The sequence below is a fragment of the Aphelocoma coerulescens genome, chromosome 18 (assembly GCF_041296385.1).
Source record: "Aphelocoma coerulescens isolate FSJ_1873_10779 chromosome 18, UR_Acoe_1.0, whole genome shotgun sequence".
NCBI lineage: Eukaryota > Metazoa > Chordata > Aves > Passeriformes > Corvidae > Aphelocoma > Aphelocoma coerulescens.
The window spans coordinates 3,540,133-3,561,266 of record NC_091031.1 but is presented as its reverse complement, the minus strand read 5'-3'; the positions used below and the strand labels follow the sequence as shown (position 1 = coordinate 3,561,266).

Here is a 21,134-nt window from a genome sequence, read left to right as displayed (position 1 = left end):
ACAGTTGATGATAATGTGTAAGAGAACCTTTTTTTTATTTTTTTTCTTTCCTTTCACAGCAGTGCAGAAGCCGGACAGAGCTGCATGTTTGCCACAGCAATATCCAAACTGGTTCTTTAATTAAAAGTCAACCTCTTGGGAGAACATTGGCTCAGCTTCCACCGAAGAAAAAAAAAGCAGTAAAATGGATGAGTTTAATATAAAATAAGAATATATTATGAAAAGCAGTGCCCAAATAGAAAAATCTAAATCTTTTTCTTGGGATGGGCTGAAATTAAAGGCTTTGACTTTTACAAAACACTTTTTTCCCTTCTAAAAATGACAACATGATAATCATGTTTCCAATAATCACAAGTCAAACAGACTCTCCAGAAAAACTTTCTGAAAGAATAAGATGCATTTGTAACTACTTGTAGATGCAGCTCCAATTTGAATATTGCCCTGCTATAATCACACTTAACCCAAATTTATTTATTTTGTCTGGAGAACAGAATAAATAAGATTAAACTTAAAAAACTAAGCCAACATTAAAAATGAGGCATTCCCATCACCACAAAAGCTTTGGAAGTTGAAACACAGATGAAAAAATAACTGGTTATTAGGCTAGATCCTGAGTGCACTCACATCACACAAATTCTCACACGTGTTCCTAAGTAAAGTTTGACTCCTACCTTGCCTTGTACAAAAGTATGTCCTTATGTTCTTTTAAAACAGTAAAACTTTTGCCTGCTTCTTTTTTCCGCTTGCACACCTGTCAGCAGTACACTTTTAAACCAAACTAGGGTTCTCGACTGATTTGCCATGAAGAATTTAATTTCTCAACATTATGGCCATCAGCACTCCCTCAGGAGCCAGGAATACAAAGCCTCCTATATTCTATAGCATCATTTTAACATTTGGATAACTAATGCAAGACAAGCAGCAGATGAGATCACTCCGAGAAGGACTTGGAGGCACAACCCCTTTGTGCCTAGAACTCAGGCAAAGAAAAAAATCCAACCAAAACTACAGATAGCACTAACAGAATGATTCTCAGGAAGAGTTAAACAATTTCTTGGGACACACTCAGGATAAGCTGTAAGTAATTTCAGAAGTTAGTGAGCCCTGAGAGCCAGCCCCAACCTACTAAAATCCACGTTTATTCACCTTACACCTGTTCCATGCAACACAATGAGCACTTACAGAATTTTACTGCAGATCTACAAAAAAAGTTTGCACAATAAAGTCATCTGCAGCACATGAAATTACTCTTTTACAACACACATACTTGTATACAGGTGAGATATTTGCTGCTTAGAGCTTCTGAGATGACTGAAGTGAAAAAGCTCTCTTCAGATAAGCTGCCAATTTACAAGTCAATACAGCAGGATCAGCCCCAGATTTAGTCCTCTCGCCTTCTACACAATTTCTTTGTTAAAACTCTTCTTCTACATTTTTCATGACTGGCATGATGAACTACTGATCATTCCCTCTAGAGCACAAATCAAAGTGCAGATCACTAAATGGTAAACTAAGAGCATGCCAGGTTTAATTTAGAGAAGAGGGTACCCCAGGTAAGATGTTTGGGAGGCTGGTAAATCTTCTCACATGGCAGACAAAAGAGGCTGCATATCTTAATGTCGTATCTCAGTGTCTCCACTTAGACAATTCTTCAAGAGCATGAAAACGTGTTCAGATAAAAGTTACTACAGACACACCAAATGCAGCACCTGGTATCCAGCTAAATTCTTTCACTCTGAAGATAAAAGCACACTGTGAAGTAACTGGTTAATAGAAGCAATGGTCAATCCCTGCAAATGCTCAGACTAGCAAAATCCATCTAAAAATATTATTTAATGTATTTTAAGATAAATATTTTGGCTCCCAACTCCAGTGCTGTGCATTTGCTTGTTTGACACACTGATGATGATCTCAGCTGAAATCTAGATATATAGCTCTTCCTAAAACTAGTTTTACCAGTTTCTGATGAAGAAAAATCAAGAAACAAAAAAATGAAGGACTTCTAGGCATCTTGATTAAATCCTTCTCTTAAAATTCTTCAACATATGAAAAATACTTAGTAACTGTAATGCAACGGTGACAAGCCTCAAGTAGAATTTACAGTGGACAGGGAACGGCAAAAATGTTTAGTGATACAAGATATAGAGGATACCTGTCCTAACAGTTCATCCACCTTCTGCGGATGCAAAGGGGTGAGAGGGAAGGGACATTACAAACACACAAAATCCCTCTACCAAAAGTACATCCAGCAGAAGAAAAAGAAATAACTGTTATTCACACAGTATGTTTTTACTGTACCATGACTAAGTGGTATATTAAAGACATTTTATCTTTTCTAAGATTTTGCTTCTTTAAATAGTTTAATAATATTATTTTATATTATAACAATATTAATTTCACTATCATATTATAGTAGAAAGTACTTCTAGATCTAAGTTCAAGATAAAGCATAAGCTCCCAGTCAGAGCACAAAACCTAAGGCTTTCTTGGCCAGACACACTGCTCTGCGATCTTTTAATTCATTGTTTAACTAAGTTAGAAAAAACTGTCCCCCACTTAAGTGGGATGTGATTTACGTGTAAAAGCTTGGTTGGCAGAAGTTTGACTTGGATGGCAATTATTCAATACCCTGCTCTCAAAAACAGTCTTCAGCCCCTAAGACTACATCCTGAAAGTGGTTGTAACTCAGGTTGCACTGACTGAGAGAAGAGGAGAAGGATTGTTCATCATCTCTTCTGGTAAAAAACCTGCACAATTCTGTCAGGAGGCAGTTTAAGCCAAGGGAGGAGACACTCCTTCAAGCCCTCCAGCTCAGCATGGGAACTCTGTCACTGTGTTACAATCTGACTGGCTTGAAGACAAGGATATGAAATAATCCCCCCCTGTATCTAAACACAGCTGAAGACCAGTGCTCGGAGTGCACGCCAGTCAAACAGCTCTGAAGCCCCTGCAGGAACACTGGAGACACAACTCTGGACCCCTGCCCTGCTCTTACCTCCTCTCTGCACTGGCCCCCATCAGACACAGAAATACTGATGAGAAATAAAGCACTTCCTTGCCTATCAATGCTGCTCTGGTGTCCAGCAACCTTGCTGGACTATGACAGGACTGAGATTTCCATCAGTGCCACCCCTGCACAGCCACGGTCCCAAAGCAGGTGTTCGGCCAGGATGAGACATGGACTGAGCTGCCTGAATGAAAAGTTTGTACTTTTTTCATAAAAGGAGATGGGAGTGTCTGGGAGATAGGGAAGGAGGGAGTGAGACCTTTAGGCAAACACTAAACTAATGAGAACCACCTGTAAATTGCCAAAATAACAACACAAACGTTTTAACTCTCAAAAACTCAATACAGAGCAAAATCATCTATGGATAAAAATCCTTACACTGACACTTCTCTCAAAAAAGTTAACTGAGGTCATCCTGACCAAGTGAGAAATAAACATATGAATTATCAAAATGGTTTCTGATACATCTAAATACCACATAAAACCTGTCTATGCTTGTACAACAATGCACACAGACCTATCTTCTGATTTGCCAAAACACCTAGCACATTTGAAAAATGGCATACACCCATTCTCTGCAGAACTCATTTTAAACCTGGATGCTCACGTAAAAAATATTATCCTGACCTAGTCAGCTAAAATCATAAAAATATTATTTCCCTGACATAAGCATTCCCAAAAAAAGTAATAAAAATTAAGTTATCACAATTAAGCAGAAAATGGAGAGTTAAAAGTCAAGAGAGTATTTTGGAGCTTTTTTCTTCCATGAAGCCAGATCTCAATCTTTGAGTAATAAATATTCAAAAAATTTCAATTTGATTGCAGGACATTCCTGCAACAGGTAAACTAACATCTTTAAAAAATTATCTCTAAACAGATTTAGTAATGTACGTACTTATTTTGATTCATTTAGGTTTTTGAGCATATGGATATAAGTTTAAAATATACAAACAGACAAACACATAGAGCTTTTTAAAGTACTATTATGAAGTCACAGAATAAGCGATATCATTAACTCACACAAATAAAGACAAATCTAGCAGCCAGTACTTCCCCCTTTTTAAAAGTCCTCAGCTAACTACTCGGATCTACATTCCTTTTTTAATTAGGATGCAATGCATTCACACCAACAACCTGTTCCTCCCCTCTTCCAAACTGGCCAAATACTCGTACAACAGCAGTGTCTATCATCCTGTAGCCCAAATCATACCAGGTTACCTCTAAGTTGAACTACTCTCCTGGTTCAGACACTTAAAAAAAAAAAAAAAAATCTAAGCTTGAACGCCATTCTGGAATGAGTTCAAATAAATCCGAAGTGCTTAAGTTTAAATAAAAGAATTTTTGAACCTTGGTGAATGAACCAATTAAGGACAAACAGAAATGTGGGCCCTAAAAATTTCCCAAATTTTCCACTAGAATTAAAAAAAAAAACAACACTATTATGTTGAATGAATTTTAACCCCAATATGAGTTTTAAAGGTTGCTATATCTTAAGATAAACGCAGTATTTAAATGCAAGACCTCTGACTCAACCTCCATCTTTTAATCTTTGTGTTGAACTAAAAGTAGGTTTACATCCTTGCAATGAGGCCCTGTGCACTTCTCCCCAAACTATAACAATGCAATCTCCATTTTGAACAATGCACCTCATTTCCCTCCTTGGAAAGCTACTTTTGTCTTAAAGCCAGTAAATGCTGGATCCAGTTATAGCTCTGATCTCAAGAGCCTGAAAATCCTCGGTGTTTACGGTTTTTTGGTTTTTTTAAGTCACTTCAACTTACATGTGCTTCCTTTCCTTTCAACATCAAGCTATATTTGCAAGCACAAGCCAGCCTTTCCTGTATTTAATTGAAAGGACCTCTTTACAAGGTATGCCTCTCGTTTCCCTTGTTTTTAAATTTAAAGTGAATGCTCCACACACTTTTGACATTGTCTGCAACACGTCCTGGTGGGTCGCGCATTTCTGCAGTCACCAGGTTCCTCACGAACATTTGCAAAGCATCCCCTTGTTCCAGCAAGTGCCGCCCGCCCTCCCTGCTCCTCTCCGTGCATGCGTTTGTGAGCATCTTCCAATGCTCCCAACGTCCCCGGGGTTGCCAGTGGTTATTTGCATAACCCTCTCCCTGGGAGTGCTTGCAGACATCCCTCACATCCTCGCATGGGAGTGCGGACCGTATTTGCCAACCTAGAGGGAGCATGTGGGGTGCCCTCGACTTGTATGAGTTCGCCCACGGACTCTCTACCTGGGGTGCTGCTGTAGGTGCTGTGGCTCCTGAAGCTGCTCTCAGTGCAATAACTGGCATCATCTTCATCCTCCATCTCTTCGGGGTAGTCAGAGTCGTCGTCGTCCTCCTCCTCCATTATCTCCTCCTCCTCTTCCTCCTCGGAGTCCTGGTTATCCTCGGGGTCTCCCTCCTCCTCCTCCTCCTCAGACACCATGCTCTCCTCCTCCTCCTCGCTCTCATGATCGTCGTACACCACTTTGCTGATGCTCCTCCTGGACGAGGCAGCCCTGCCTTGGCTGTTGCAGCTGCCTCCTGCGCCTCCTCCTCCCCCTGCTCCTGCCGCCCCGGCCCTGCCCCTGCCCTTACCGCCGCTGCCTCCCCCACCGGGGGTGCTGCTGCCGCCGCCGCCCGCCTTCCTCTTGCCGCCCCCCCTGGGCGAGGCGGCGGGCGACGAGGCCTGGGCAGCGCCGGCTCCCTTCTGCTTGGGCCCCGCCGTCTCCGCCTGGGCCGCGGCCGCCCACCTGCCGCGGCTGCTGCCGCGCTGCCGGGAGCGCAGCCCGCCGATGGGGCCCGCTGGAGCCGGGGCGCTCGCCGGAGCGGCGGCCGCCGCCGGCTGCTGCTGCTTGGGCGGCCTGCCGCGCCGGCCCCGCATCGCTGGGCGCTGGCCGAGGGGGAAGGGAGGGGAAGGGCGGCTCGGGAGGGCGCTCGGAGTCCGGACAGGCGGCTACGGGCAAGCTCGGCGCCCCGCGGAGGGCGCGGGGCCGGGGCGGGGGGGGGGCCGGGGCGAGCGGGCCGCGGCTCAACGCGAATCGCCGGCGCCCCGCTCCGGATCGCCGCCGGCCGCCATCTTGTTCCCCGCCTGCGCCTCGGCCGCTCCGCGCTGACTGGGGGAAGCGGCACCAGGCCCCGAGCGCCTCACGTGACCGCCGCGCCCGCCGCCGCCGCCAGGGGGCGCGCCCGCCACGGCCGTGAGGGAGCCGCCGCGACGGGGCGGCCCCGTGATCCCCGGACGCAGCACCCAGCCCGACACGGACACAAAACCCGGACCGAACCCGGCCCCGGATCCGACACCGGCACCGACATCGACCCCAGGCACCGACAACGGCACCGACCCCCAACCGGAACCCGGCAGCGACTCCCACCACTGACCCCGAACCCGGCACCAACCGCAGGCACCGGCACCGCCCCTTGTCCCTTATGCTCCGCTTTCCCCTCCGCCAGCACCGGGCGCGCCCCCTGCCCCAGCTCACGGTCCCGACACCGCCGCTCGCTCAGCCGGCCCTGCCCCCGTACTCATCTTCTCCCCACACCAGAGTCTCTGGGTCCGTGGCCGGGGTCTCTCCCGGAGCTCGACCCGCGCCCCGGGGGAACCCCCAGGCCCGTCGGGTGCGCGCCGGCCCCCAGGCAGGGGCTCCCCACGGGGGTCTTCATCCCCCACCCGAGGGTGTCCCCTCGAGAGAGGCTTCCCCCCTGCATCGGCACTAAGCGGCTCTCCTGACCACTGACACTCATCTCTGGCCGTGCTTTGACTCCTCACCCATTAAACCCCTCTTACAGCTCGCCCTTACACAGACAGCGCCCGTGTAAAGCAAACACTGAGATCACATAGGGACCCACCATCACCGTTTTTGTCCATCCACTTCCTCTATTCTTCTGTTTCCGCAGTTCCCTGGAGCACTAGGAAGGAGATGGGCTCCGTCTATTTTGTATTCCCTCTGGTTGTCTCATTTGCCAGAACCCACAAAGAGCTAAAAATCAACAAAAACCAGTTGCACAGTTGGGTTTCCAATGCCACACTTGAATTCAGGGTATCAGTTTCATAAGCAAATGCAGTACAAACTGAAAGCCAGCCCAAGGCGCAAAAACATCTGGTATTTCTTACAACCACCCTTCCTTTTCATTGCTAGATTGAGACAGCTTCGGGATTTCAGAGTGCCAGAAGTCTTATCATTAAGGAATCAGTCTGTTTACATGTTCATTTATCTCAGTCCCTTGCTTATATTTCTGAGCAAGGTAAAACCCAACACCGGTCATGCCACAAACATAGGCAGCAACATGTCCAATGTGTCATTTAATTTGCATTCTTCTATAGTAATTTTTGAAGCCCTTTTGTTCATTAACTTGTTGCTCAGGCCGAGCACCTCATTAAACCCACAAACCTGCCACAGCATCAAGCACACAACAATGGCAGTAGGGTTTAGCCCAATTTGCACTCGTATATCCAGCTTTTTATCTGCAGCTCTTTTATATTCAGTGTTGCAGCTGCACAGGCTCAGAGCCCTGGTCTAAACACAGGATGATACACACAGCAGCAGCCAACACTGCCCAACCCTATATACGCCTTTCTACTCAATTTGTATTCTGAACCTTTCAAAGTTACCTTATGTCAGGCTGATTTTCACTACCTCTTACAAGGTTGCAAAGGATTGTGGTAACTCTTTAAATACATGAATACACAGACACACATTTTGAGGGAGGTTATTCCATTATCTCCTTCTTGTATCTTGGGAGAAACACCTGTGCATTTCTGTCATCTATACACTGACAATCTAGCAAAGGTACCTAGCACACCTACTGCACCAATTACAGAGCCTGTAGCATCGTGAGAGCATTAACACCTCTGAAATACTGAGGAATTTGTGTATTTGTGGTAGATCAAAGGTGCTGAGAATCATGTGCTTTTGAATTGTGAACCAGAATATCTTGTCTCTTAATCCCATCCCGTATCAGTTGGTGATGTGGAAGTGCTTACTGAACAGGACTTCTAAAATGACAATTATTTAGATGGAGAAATGGGTGCATAGAGAGGTATGTTACCTTTCAGGGACAGGACATAAATTAGTCCTTTCCAACACACACCTCAGTACAGACAAATCAACCCAATGCCAACTCAGAGTAGAACATATTGATTTGGAACTTGGAGTTCCGATTTGGAGTCTGGTGGTAGAGCTAAATGAGTGTATTTATAAGTGAATTGAACACAGCAGGAAGAGGAATTTTTGGGTGGAGGCCCTACCCTGCCTCCATCCTCAGGATGGAGAAAAAGACTCCTTTCACAAGGCACTTTAGAGCAGATGAATACCCCAGTTGTTCCAAGCTGTTGTCTGGGTGGGCTCCCTTCTCCAAGGATAAGGGAAAGAACTTAACCTACAGCTGGATGGCATTCAAGACAAGTGAGCATATGCTCTTGCTTAAATTACTGAGATGCTTGTGTCCAGTCCTTCACTCCAAACTATTTCATAACTTGTGTTAGGAATTGCATTTAGGTGTTCAGCTCTCAAATCAGTTCCACGTACATTTTTCTAAGATACCAAGGTGTTGCTGAGTAACGTTCCACTGGAGCTCAGCTGCAGACTGGAAGTCAGTTATAGGAACGAAGGGCTTACATGACTTTTGCTGAGGTAATTCAATATGTTTCCAATTGCCATTTTATTCAGTGTGATGAAAACCAAAGTATATCAATATACCGATATACTGAATTCTACTACTATTCAATCACATCATTAGTAAAAATAAGTAAAAATAACATTGTATCTGCTGTTCTGAAAATGTACTGATTATCTTGTCCCCAACAATCCATCTTATACTTGACTCCAAGAAATCCAGCATTATGCTTCTGTCCCATTTTCCCCTACTCCAGATGAGCTTTCATTTACATGAATACAGTCCCACAAGTATCTTGTAACAAGTCAGCTGTAAGTGAATGCCTCATCAGAATAATAATTCAACAGATACCTGTAAAATCTTCAACAAATGTTGTTTACATAAAACTTTAGTTCATCACTTTATATTTCAAAGGGAGTCAAAACCAATCTAAGATATACTTTGAAATGCTAGAATTCAAGCAGTATAGATGACATTAACTAAGCTGAAGCGTTCAATAGTTGAAAAAATACTTAGAGAAAACAAACTGATGTACGCAAGAATATTCTTATTTTAAATTCCAGTTTTCTTGTTCAAAATACTGAAAGCAACTACTACCAGTGCCAAGAAGTCACCCTCTGTATGAATCTTTAGCTGCCACTGCAGCGGGGTTTTGTTTTTAGAATTTTAGTTTTATAAACATTTGGTACTGACAGTGTATAAATAAAACTGAAATATGTCAACTTCCAAAGTGTCTTGAGCCTTTTAACTGTGTGTGCAGCTCTTTCCAAGTTACACAGCCCAAGATGGGCAAGTTATGCCCCCAGCACTTCTGCCATAACCATCTTGTGCTCAGCCAAGAATTGTGTGGTATTTTAGGATGTTCTCATGATCACATATCAGAATTCTACATGAAAATATAAGCAAGCATCCAGCTTCTCATCAATCAAAAAGAGAGCTTTTAATACACAAGTTTCAAACTTACAACTCCCATGTAACTACAGAGTAACCAGGCTCCTCCTATGTAGAAAACAACTTTTGACAGCCCCAATATGGAGTGCTAATACATCCTTGTCATAAAAGGAATCAATAAAAAAGAAATGTGTTAATAATGAATTTCAAATTCAAATAATTTCCAGCACTTCAATAGAATAGGTCTGAGATTCTCTCAGGTGGTTCAGTCTCTGTAACTCCCGCAAACTTCCTTCAATCTTGTTGAGTTCCGAGTAGAACCGTACCTGAAAAGAAGAAAACAGAGACATTTATAGTAAAATACATTTTCATTCTTTTCATACATCATCATACTGTGGAACTATCTCTGGTTCTGCACAGTTTAAGATATTTAAACCAAACAAACAAAGCAGCTTTTGAAGCCAAATGAGACAGAGGCAACTGCAATTCATGCTCAGGAAGGAGCATACAGAGGAGGACACACATTATTTGTTTCATTGAATAATTTGTTGTTGTCTGTCTCCCCCCTTTCTTAACATCCATATTCCAAATCCAACTGAAAATGAAATAATTATCCCAGAAGATGCAACTTACTTGGGCTCTCACAAACTTATGCAGGTTTGAAAGCAACTCCTTTGCTTCTGGCAGCATCACCATGACAGTGAAATGAGCATCAAGTAACAGGCACATCCAATCCATGATCTGAAGACAAACAAGAAAAGTACACTTACACTTCCCAGTCTGGAAATGACACACATTTGGCTCTAAAAGCGGAACTCTGAAACATTAACTTCTAATGCAAAATACATGGGTTCACATTTTAAAGCATATTTTAAGGTATATTTGGGTTTTGATTGTTAAAGTGTTACATCTGACTTCACAGAGGTTACATTAACAGACAATACTTAGTAGAATGAATGTAGGCATCAACTGATTTTAGATATTCCCAACTACTCACCAAGTTACACACCACAGAAAGGGAAGGAAGTACAGTTCTTAGAATGAGCTGCTCACCTGATTTATCGTGGGGGAGCGTATTCCAGGAAGAGTGGTGTTAACTTTTTCACTGCATTTCACATACAGGTAATATAAATACCTGAGAAATAGCTGGAAGTAGAAAAGTCAGAACATTTGTAAAGGACAAGCATTTAATAGACAGAGGGATTTTGTCCTGCACATGGTAATATTCATAAAGATTTTTTTTAATTTATTTTTTGTTTTTGAAAGCAACATAGATGCCTGTATATCACATATTAAAAACAAGTTTTATGCTTCTCTTACATCACCCATAGCTGGATGTTTGAAAAATCTCAGCAATATTCAGTGTAAATTACATTCAGGGGTAACCACTGTTCCAAGAGACATGTCAGAGCTGAAATCAGCTTTGCTCTGATGTGTGGGGTTTTTCTGAAATCACTGGAAAATCACACATATGCTCAGGTACACACAATTCTTGAAGTTATATTTCAGCTTTTGAGAAATGGGGGAGTTTGGTGGGGTTTTTTCCTAAACTGAGGGGGATCTAGATTTGTATTACATTTGGGATTAAACAGAGTTTGTTTCTCATAATTTCTGAACTTCTGTTTCTGATAGAACTGACTAAATTACCCTGTCTTTTTCCTTTCCTAAAAAGCATCTAAATCGCGCAAAGGTAACTTGCTAACAGAATATGAACATTTTCCAGTCAGACTGGGTCATAAAGAGGGTTTCTTACTTACATGTTCCAAAATAAGCAAGGACTACAAAAATTAGGAAGATTTCCTTAAGTATGTGGAAAAACATGATATTCCTTAATATTAAATCTTATTAGGCATCCTAATTTCATTTCCATGCATTAGTTTGTTATTCAGACTCCTGAAAGAATGGTGAATTTCTCACATACAACTGAAGAACTCTCTTCCCTTTCCCTCACCACAAAATAATAAGGGTTTTAAAACCTTTTAATGTTAAAATACTTACAATAGCTTCTTGAGCTGGAAGGTTTTTCAGGTGAGGCAAAAGAAACGTTTCAGTGTAAGCTGAATGGAGAACAGCATTTCTGTGCAGTGCTATTAAGGGAATACACTGGAGGAAAATAGCAGTTTGTACAAACCAGATTGAATTCTAAATAAAATATTTCTCCAGGTTTTTGACAGAGGTCCTATTTGAATCTTATTTCTATCATGAAATATCTACAGCAATAGAACCATCACAATACAGTTAACTTGAACAGTTCTATCCACTGCAAGGGTGTAACTGCCTGATGTGTTTTAACAGGCAAATATCCAAATCACTGATACCATTTTCTCTTAAGTAGAGAAAGATTATTGCAAAAGTGTAATAAAACTAAGTTTAAATTGGTGTAGATACATTCTAAAAGCTAAATGTTTTTATTTATATTCTAAACAGTTTTTCTACTGAGTAGGAACTGCTCTTATGAGAACTCAGAAACTTTCAGCAATAACAGAAGATGTGCCTTTTGGCAATACCAAGTACAAACATCCAGAGCACATGAAATGCTCTGGCTTCCCTTCACATGCAGAGGATACAATAATGCTGCCTTCTGAAGCCCAACAGGGCAGGATTCACCCTCACTGCTGGACTGGGTTTCCTTTGGGATTTTGGTATCATACATGTCCTGGTCCATCTCTGCACTGAAACCATTTTCTACAATTTCAGTCTTAACTTCTTTATCGTCGGATTCAACATCAATGTAACAGATCACAGAATCTAGATTCACATCTATATTTTGAAGATGGGCTTCACTAATGCTGTGGAAGAAAATTTAATGCCTTGAATTATTAGCTTTAAAATCAGCAATGCCATCAACACACATAATGAACTCTCTGAAGCTTATTATAAAAGCAAAAACATAGACTAAAATTTGGTGAAGAAAAAAATACTGATTTCAAGTTACCTTAAAAATGTTTTCAGGCAAGCATAAGTAATTTCTTCAGGAATATCTGGAAACCGTTCTAGGCAGATTTGTAAGAGATGCATATCTTTTTTCTCCAAAGCAACAGCCATTAAATCTGGACATAAACTATAAAAATATGAAATTAATACGTTGCACAGTCCACACCCACTGAGAACTACACTGACAACTAAGGTAATAGTACTTATCTTCCTCCCCAGATGGATTTTTACGTAAAACACCAGCTTCATCACCATATGACGTAAAACACCAGCTTCAATACCATAATTGGTATTAAATTGTGATAATTCAAGAGAAACTTATAAAGAACTTCATTTCTATTTTTTAAAATTGATTTTAAAGGCTACTCCTTACACTAAAAAATGCAGAGTCACTACCTGTAGGACAAGTCCCGGGTTTCAACAATCTCCAGCAGGAAATTTTGAGGGTAGTACTTTGGATTTCTTTTACATCTGTCTGTAAGGGCAGTGACCACACAGCCAATGGTGGCTTGCAGATCTGGGGTTGGTGCTTTTGACATCAGTTGTCTTAATTCAGTTTCCAACACATAAGTAGAAGCATCCTGGAAAAGACAAAAATACTGTCCAACTCAGAAGTACAAGGCACAGGTTTGACAACTGCCCTGGCATTAATTAGACCAAGTAGAAGCAGACCTACTTTGGAATTCAAGTTACAAAAATCCCTCGCCACTCTGTGTTTTGATAGAATAGTTTCTCTCAAGCATGAAAGAGCTAAATGAGGTAATTCCTCATTCTGAACTCAGGTAAGCAGTACCTGCTCTCAGTAACTGCTCGTGGATTAATCACCTGTTACTTCAGTAACAGTACCAAAGTGTCCAGCCACAGGTGAACTGCAGATAGTTTCCCTTCCTGTATGACCTATTATAACACTTACAGCAAGTTCTAGAAAGGAACTACAGAGCTTATTGCTGTATTTGCAGTGGAATTCCTGACAATTCCTCCAACTTCTTACAGCTAAAATGCCTTCAACAAAATTAAAGCCATAAATAAGAACCTAAACAAGCAAAGTTCAGATGAAATATCCTGTTATTTACTGTAAGACACTATCATTAACAATGAACAGATTTGTGCAAGTTTCCAGAACTCAGATGTTATAAGCCATGTATTGTACAGCTCTCAAAACACGCTCCTGTGACAAAACTTAATTTCATCACGCCCAAATTCCATTCTTACACAATAATGAAAAGAACGATATCCTTCAACTCACCTGTTCAAGGCAGCTTGGTCAACCTGGTATGTGCAAGAGGACATGGAAAGAGATAATAGCTTAAGAGACACCTAGACTATTCTGAGAGTGTCTAAACACTACTTGAGGATATTTGGGTTACTTACTTTGAGATTTAGTAAGAGCTGCCCAACTGATAAGGTCTCTGGCTGTATTTTAGCAACAGTGCTCCTTCTTGATCTTAACTGTGGTCAAGAAAAACACAGAGTTGTTATTCAGCTCCAAAATATTTAAGGACTTCAAGCAAGATAACTGGGTACTTCACGTGTCAACTTGCTGTCTGGACTATGATTACTAACTGCAATTCCAGAAACAGTGTTAGAAACAATCAGTAACAGACAAAGTGAAATTTCTTTCTGCTGCAACACCTAAAAGTAGCAGCATGGGAAGAGACAAGACAAACAACAACATCACATGACCCTAATTCTAACTTACACTCATTTTGGACTCTGCTTTCAGAGCTACAGACTCCTGGGACTGAAAGGAAACCACCAGCTCTTCATCTTCCAGGGTATTCCAGTTCACAAATGAGGACACATCTGTGAACATACAAATGAAACTATATGAAGGTAACACTTACAGCACATTTATTCAAGTATGAATATTGCATCAACTTCTTATGCTAATAGATACTTTTTAAACTATAATCCAAGTGATTTTATGCCAAGAAAGCTGCCAGTTTTATTTCAGCAGCAGGTAATTTTATGACCTTTCTTTATACTGTTTCTCCATTTTGCCTCTGGGAGCAAGAGAAGTAAATTATTACACAATTTATCCTGAGCATTACTTGCAACATTTTACCAATGCAATGTTTGATTAAACCACTATGACAGTATAATTTTAAACTGAAGTTGACAAACTAAGGTTTGACATTGCCCTATCCAATCACAAACTCTTTGAAAACACTTTTTAGGAAACAGCACTTCACTTTGTTTTCAGTATTCATCATCAACATTCCAGTGTTTTCAGTAATTCCAGTAGCTGAATGACAATCCAGGTTAAATGAAGCCACAATAAATTCAGATGTCTGTGTGTTTTGTTGTTCCCAGCACCAGTAAATTTAACAGCCAGGAACACAGTACAGTGTGATTTGCTTCAAGCTGTTGAGATTCAATTTATTTTATAGGACTGTGTTAAAATAACTTTTATATGATTTCAGATGTCTTCCTTTTACAAGCTCTTTTCACCGTAATTAAAAAAAAAATCTTACCAGGGTTTTGACTGTCCTTGAGTTTTCCCACAGCAGCTGCCAAGGATGATGTTTCACACTTGTACATAATTACAGTCAACACTTTCCCATGAATTAAAAAAAAGTTTTCTTCATAACACCACAACTGCAAAATATTAAAATGTGTCATTAATAAGATGAGCAGAGAAGTGAGTTCCTGCACTGATGTGTAATTCCTTCCTACAAAGTTCAATTAGAAGTGAGTGATCAGATTATTTAAAATTATTTTCAGTAGCTTTAACATTTGTTAGCAGACCTTCACTAACTGCTGATTTTAAATACAGAAATTAGAAGTGTTCTGTTCAGTATTTTTCCAGGGATGTCCTTAAGTACAGCAGCTCCTCCAAGGCAGGAGTCCCTTTCTAAGTTTCCTCTTGTGCAATTTTAAGACAAAAGCAGTCAGCTGTTCTGGTTCACCAGTGCATTTATTCCTTAGGTGCTATTTTACCTATCTGACTCCTGAATAGCTCGAAATGCTGTTCGGGAGATCATAGAATCATTTAGGCTTTCAACTGCAAATTGCCTGAACAGAACAGACACTGTTGGGTTTTGTGTTCAGTGATTTTATTCACACCAAATAATCAAGACCATGAGATGTGACAAAGTACTAAATTATCAGAGAAATCCCCACAGGCCACGATTCTCCCAATGAATACTCTGACAGAAATTGCTCATCAACTGATCAGTATTAATTTTGCTTCAGATGTTGCATTCACTGCTCCTCCAGCAGCAGCAGAGCTCTGCAGCCCAACACTTCCTTCCCTGCTGTCAAATGCATAAAGCTCAAGGACCCCAAACCCATGAGCTTTACCTGGCCGTTGGTCCCCAGGGGCAGTTCCTTTGAGGTTTGCAACGTCTGAAATTTTGTATTCCATATGCTCAGGCACTCTAAGGGAAGTAAGAGATAGAGGTTATGATCCCAAAAGTAACATAAATGCTACATTTGCCTTTACTACTTTCAGTTACAAACGCTGTGGGAAACAGAAATAACTGTTTCAAAATAGCTTGGCCAGTATTTAGCATCAGGAATTACATCACTCAGGTTACATCTCAATTTAAAGGGGAGTTGGTTTTCCAATGAAGAACTTTAAACCAGAAGCTGGGACAAGAGGGACAGCACAATTTTCCTGCCTAGTGCTTTGCCCAAGGAAATTTTAGACCTTGCAACATCTTCATATGATTTTTCAAGTTACCTCTGGGTTCTTTCCCAGGTACAGCCAGACTGCCCAACACTGCAATGTGGTCTTTGTCCAGGACAACTAAAGATGTTCCTTTCAGAACAGTTCCCGGGACTGAAAAGTTTAGTAGTAGTGACTTGGACAAAATGTCTTCTTCCTCTTCTTCTTCAGTATCTTGCTGCAGAGGTATCAGAACCTGGTACACAGAGTCATTGGAATCTGTAAAAAAAAAAAAAAAAAAAAAAAAAAAAAAAAAAAAAATCACTCTTTTACAATTGGTTTTTGTGGAAAAAAAACCTGTTTGATATGATATAGCAAAAGGACATCTAAAAAGAACAAAATCCAGTGAATGCTGAAAGAAGAATTAATACAGGATATTTAAAGCACTCACTATGATCCAAAGCAGCAAAATAAAGGTATAGCAATAAGGGTATAGTGAGAGCTGCATGGGTACAAGTGATCACAGGTAGGAACAGTTCACCTTTGCAGCCATTAAAGTATCAGGAAAGTTTAATTACTACTTGTAGCTGTTTTAAGAAGTTTAAAAAACTAAAAATATTAAACAGCAATTCATAAATATCAACATTTTATGTCCTTCCATACAATTCTTTCCTTCATTATCCCATCCCATTAGAAAATAGAACTTACACAAACACAGAAGTGTGACAATTTGGTTTGTTATATGTGCTGTGAAACACAGTGGCTTGGATGATTCCTGTTGTTCAAGCTTGTATTTGTGTAGACTACTCAGCTTAGGTTTCTGTACATAGACAAAAAAATCCCCATCCTAAAACAAAAAAAGAAAGCTTTCCTTTAATTTACACAAAGAAAATATAACAGAAATTCAGATATTAGTACTGCTTAACTTTGGATGTTGTGCAAAATTAGGAAATTGTGTTTTCTATAGGACATCAGCCTAATTCAGAGAATCCACAGACTCTACAAGTAAAGAATATTCTTATTTGATGCAACAAATGGACTCACAGGAAGAAGCATTTGCATGAAGACAGATTTACGCATAATTCCTTTTTTAAAAACATACATCCTATTCAACAGTTCTTCACAATGAGCAATGAAGAGTCACACAATGTCTACTGTATTTCATCTTATTCATTGTTCTCTGCAGTTCTAAGAGCCCTGTTTCTCAGGCCTGAAAGCAACACAACTTCCATTTAACTGCTGTATTGATTAAATCAGGATAATGGTTCCACTAAAAGCTCTTAAAATCAAATAAATCAGGTGATGGATTTTGAAAAAAACCATTCAGGTCTCCTGCTATGATTTTTAAAATAAAAAGTATTTAACTCACTTTCTCAGTAGTGAAAATTAAGACAGGTTGTTGGCCTTCCATAAAAGCTCCACTCCACCTAAAACCAGAAAGCTGGATGAACATCTTTCAAACTCTAGGTTTATACAAAAAGTCGTATCACTATTCCTTAGGCACCTTTCAATTTTTAGGAAATCTGTATAAATAATTCTAACATTTTAAAAACAATGTGTTGGAACAAAACACCCAACCCCAAGATCTTGGTCTTTGATTTCTCCCCATCTCCTCAAAAAAGGGAAAAGCTTTCATCATCGCAGTTAATTCCTCTGAATCATCACAAAGTGGCATCACTTACCTGATGACTTCATCTGAGATAACGTTTTCAATCTCCTGTTGTGGGGCTTCCAAAAGCACATCCAGCGTCCGAACCCCACCTCCCCTGAACAGTACCACTGGCCCCCCGTTGGGCAGGGAATGGATCCTGTACACATCTGCTGAGAGCTGCAAGAACAAAAACAAATCTCTGTTCTCTGCTACATTACCCTGAAAAGTGAGTGCTTTATTCATTATTCTAACTTTTTCCAATAAAATTTAACAGAAGAATGATGAACCTTTAAGATCCTTAATAATGTAGATCTAGTAGCTGCTGATTTGTTGAATTGCCACAAATAATGCAAATCACTACCCCAAAAAAAAAAAAAAAAAAAGCCAGAAAAATGTCCTGATGAGCATCGTATTCCTGAATCACATCACAAAAACTGTAACAGGGTCAGGACGTCACACAACTGCTCTACAGCAACACACAAAGTGTTGTTTAACACATCAAGCAGCAGAACACAAAGATCTGTAATTGAACACAATTCATCATCTTTAAAGAAAGTCCAAGCATTTTAAGACAAATATTCTGATGCTAAAGTCAATGCAAGTGGATTCTTTGCAATACTCCAGAACATCATGAAGCACAAGTTAAGCTAAAATGTAATATGGCCAACACTATGAAAATTAGAGCATTTCTTCCCTCCACCGGGATCCAAAACACATAGAAGAGAACACATGAAGGAGACTTACTGTTGCTTTAAAGGCTTTGTCCAAGTTAATGTCTTCATTCTTCCATATTCTTAAAACCTTTAAGAGAAGCATCATTTTTAGGTAAAACAGTAACACACAGACTTGTCAGCACTCAAAACACCAGCAATTGCAACAGGAGGGAAACACACAGGGAGTATTCACAATGACTTGAGTGGGAACTGGCCCTGGGAGGGGCAGAGACAGCAGGAACTGAAACCAAGCTCAGAAATCCTGAATTGGAAAGGACAGGAAAGAGTAAGGAAAAAGACACAGCAGAACTGTAAATGGAAGTAGATCAGAGTGATGGAGACAGTGAGATAGAGTTGGCCTGATTTTCACAAGCAATGCAAGGCCAGGAGTGGTATTTCATCAACAACAATGAAAAGCCAAAGACCCAGCATGATCTAAGCAAATGCTACACATACACACAGAAACTTTTAACTGTGAAACAAGAGCAGAAGAACAAGGATGGGGTCTGAGCTACTGTAACCACTCCAGTACCATGACCATGCAGTTGTAAATGTCACCTAGGTTGCAACAGGAAAAATAACTCATCCTTAGGGAGTGTGTGCATGAGGCACTGAGAATCTCCTGTGTTTAAAGGACCAACAGACCACTGGTGCTCAGCACTGAAGATGCTCATGCCACCAACATGCTGAGGGTCCCCCACACGTTCAACCAGAAATGTCACACTGCTGATTTTGTCCCTACTTACATTCCCTCAGGAAAACCCACGACATCCTTTCTTCCTCTAAAGAAGGATGAAGGTTCTCACCTTGTTGTCATGAACTGCGATGTACTCGTGGGTTTCAAAGTTGCACACAACAGGACAGGTGAGAATCTGCCCGTGTTTAACTGACCAACAGCCCAGGGGTTTCTGATCTGAAATCTAGAGTCAGAACAAAGACACTGCAATTAAAATACAACATATGAAAGATCACTTTGGGGACTTCTTTCATGACAGAAAGGAAATGCGAGGCAGCCACATCCGATCTGAATTAGAATATTAAAATATGGAAACCGCTATACTCAAAATTCCTCTTGAGCATTCCTGTTTCCACCTTTAACACCAACAGTTTCAGAACAACAGGAAAGAACTCTACATTAATTAGATTTCTTTTCATGTAAGAAATAACTTTGACCTGTAACAGTCTGAAGGGCTTATGCCATGAAGCACAAATACAAGGCACCACTTTTTTGAAGGGCAGATACTAATTTTAATCGCTAGTGTAATTTGCTTTTAGTGACTAATACAATCATACACAGACTTGTGCTTTTTCTCTTTCTATTTCAAGGTGAGTTATTGAGACCAAGAGCAGTGGATTTTGCTGTCTGAACTCCTGTTCTGTGGGATTCACACCCAACTGCTCTGAGGGCACTCAACCCCCTCTCCTCACTCCAGAGTACACTGGGCATATTTATAACACAGTTATGTTCTCACATATGGTCTTGGCAGTGGGAATAAGGAACCCAAAGGAGGTTGCATCCTCAACCCACTAAGATCATGGAATGGTCTGAGTTGGAAGGGACATTAGATCACCAAGTCCCACCCCCTGCCATGGGCAGGGACACCTTCCACTACCCCAGGTTGCTCCAAGCCCCATCCAATCTGGCCTTGGACACTTCCAGGGATGGGGCAACCACAGCTTCTCTGGGCAACCTGTGCCAGGGCCTCTCCATCCTCACAGGGAAGAATTTCTTCCCAATATCCAATCTAAACCTACTCTTTTTCAGTTTAAGCCCATTCCTGCTTATCCTGTCACTACAATCCCCAACCGCATGGATGCGATAGTCAACTAAAGACAAACTCAAATATTTGCCTTAAAGTTTCCTATTATGGTCTACTGAATAACAGAGACCAGAATACACTTTTCGTTTCAGGTGCTGCAAACCAAAATCTTCCGTACTGCAGCCAGCAGGACAGCACTTGACACTGAACTGACAGCCCAGAACCTGGAACTGCAGGTAACACGTACCTGTGGCTTCGCGACGGAAGTGTTTTTTGGGACGGGGAATGGACAGAGAACATCAGCAAAAGGAAAAATACGCGAACAAGCGCCCGAGCCGCCCCATGTTCCCGGGCAGAGGGAGCGGGGGCAGCGGGGAGCGCAGGGGGCAGAGTATGGCCGGGCCGGGCTGGAGCCGCTCCCGGGCCGGGGCCGTTCCCCGCCCCGCCTCCCGCCGGGGATGGCGGCTGCAAGCGGGGGCGCCCGGGGACAGACAGCGGGGCCCGGGGACAGACAGCGAGGTCTGGTCCGGACAGGCAGGGTGAGAGGGAATACGGGAGGCACCGCGGCCCCGGCCCTGCCCGGGAGAGCCCCCACCTAGGCCGGGGCTGCCCGGGGTAGCGGTGCCGCCCCCGAGGACGCGCGGGCGGTACCTTGAAGAGCGTGGCGGCCCGGCCGCGCTCGGTGAGCAGCACGAGGTCGCGGCCCGGGCCCGGCTCCAGGCACAACCCGGGGCCGCCGCCGCCGCCGCCGCCGCCGGGGCCAGGCCCACGCAGCGTGAAGCTCTCGCACAGCGCCGCCATCTTGGCCAGGCCGGGCTCTCGCGAGAGCTGGCGCGTGAGCCAGCGTGACCCGGGGGCGGGGCCGGCCGGGGTCGGGACAGGGCCGGCGCTGTTGCGACAGGGAGGGAGCGCTGCTGTCGTGCGGCCCTGCCCGGCCGGGCCTGCGCCTTCCCCCGAGC

General features: G+C 42.2%; 2 protein-coding genes across 11 annotated transcripts in view; both read right to left on the bottom strand.

The window, feature by feature from the left end:
* Positions 1 to 6,034, bottom strand: part of BPTF (bromodomain PHD finger transcription factor) — a 53,369-nt gene extending 47,335 nt beyond the window's left edge. For 7 of the 10 annotated variants that reach the window (XM_069032919.1, XM_069032925.1, XM_069032920.1 and 4 more), the window contains exon 1: positions 5,251 to 6,033. In XM_069032919.1, the coding sequence (XP_068889020.1) occupies positions 5,251 to 5,884 (634 nt within the window). In that variant the 5' untranslated portion in view covers positions 5,885 to 6,033. Of the gene's footprint in view, positions 1 to 5,250 lie in introns of all 10 variants that reach the window. The other 3 variants (XM_069032927.1, XM_069032929.1, XM_069032921.1) reach the window with 2 other exon arrangements.
* Positions 6,035 to 9,531: 3,497 nt separating this feature from the next.
* On the bottom strand, positions 9,532 to 20,985 carry NOL11 (nucleolar protein 11). The gene is made up of 18 exons (XM_069032944.1): positions 20,827 to 20,985; positions 19,222 to 19,335; positions 18,447 to 18,503; positions 17,734 to 17,879; positions 17,421 to 17,478; positions 16,760 to 16,898; positions 16,127 to 16,330; positions 15,745 to 15,821; positions 14,916 to 15,039; positions 14,141 to 14,244; positions 13,813 to 13,890; positions 12,838 to 13,022; positions 12,443 to 12,568; positions 12,075 to 12,296; positions 11,506 to 11,584; positions 10,561 to 10,653; positions 10,141 to 10,248; positions 9,532 to 9,833 (listed from the first exon to the last, which is right to left on the bottom strand). Exons 1-18 carry the CDS (start codon positions 20,974 to 20,976, stop codon positions 9,720 to 9,722), a joined length of 2,178 nt encoding a protein of 725 aa, XP_068889045.1. The 5' UTR covers positions 20,977 to 20,985; the 3' UTR covers positions 9,532 to 9,719.
* Positions 20,986 to 21,134: the final 149 nt, after the last annotated feature.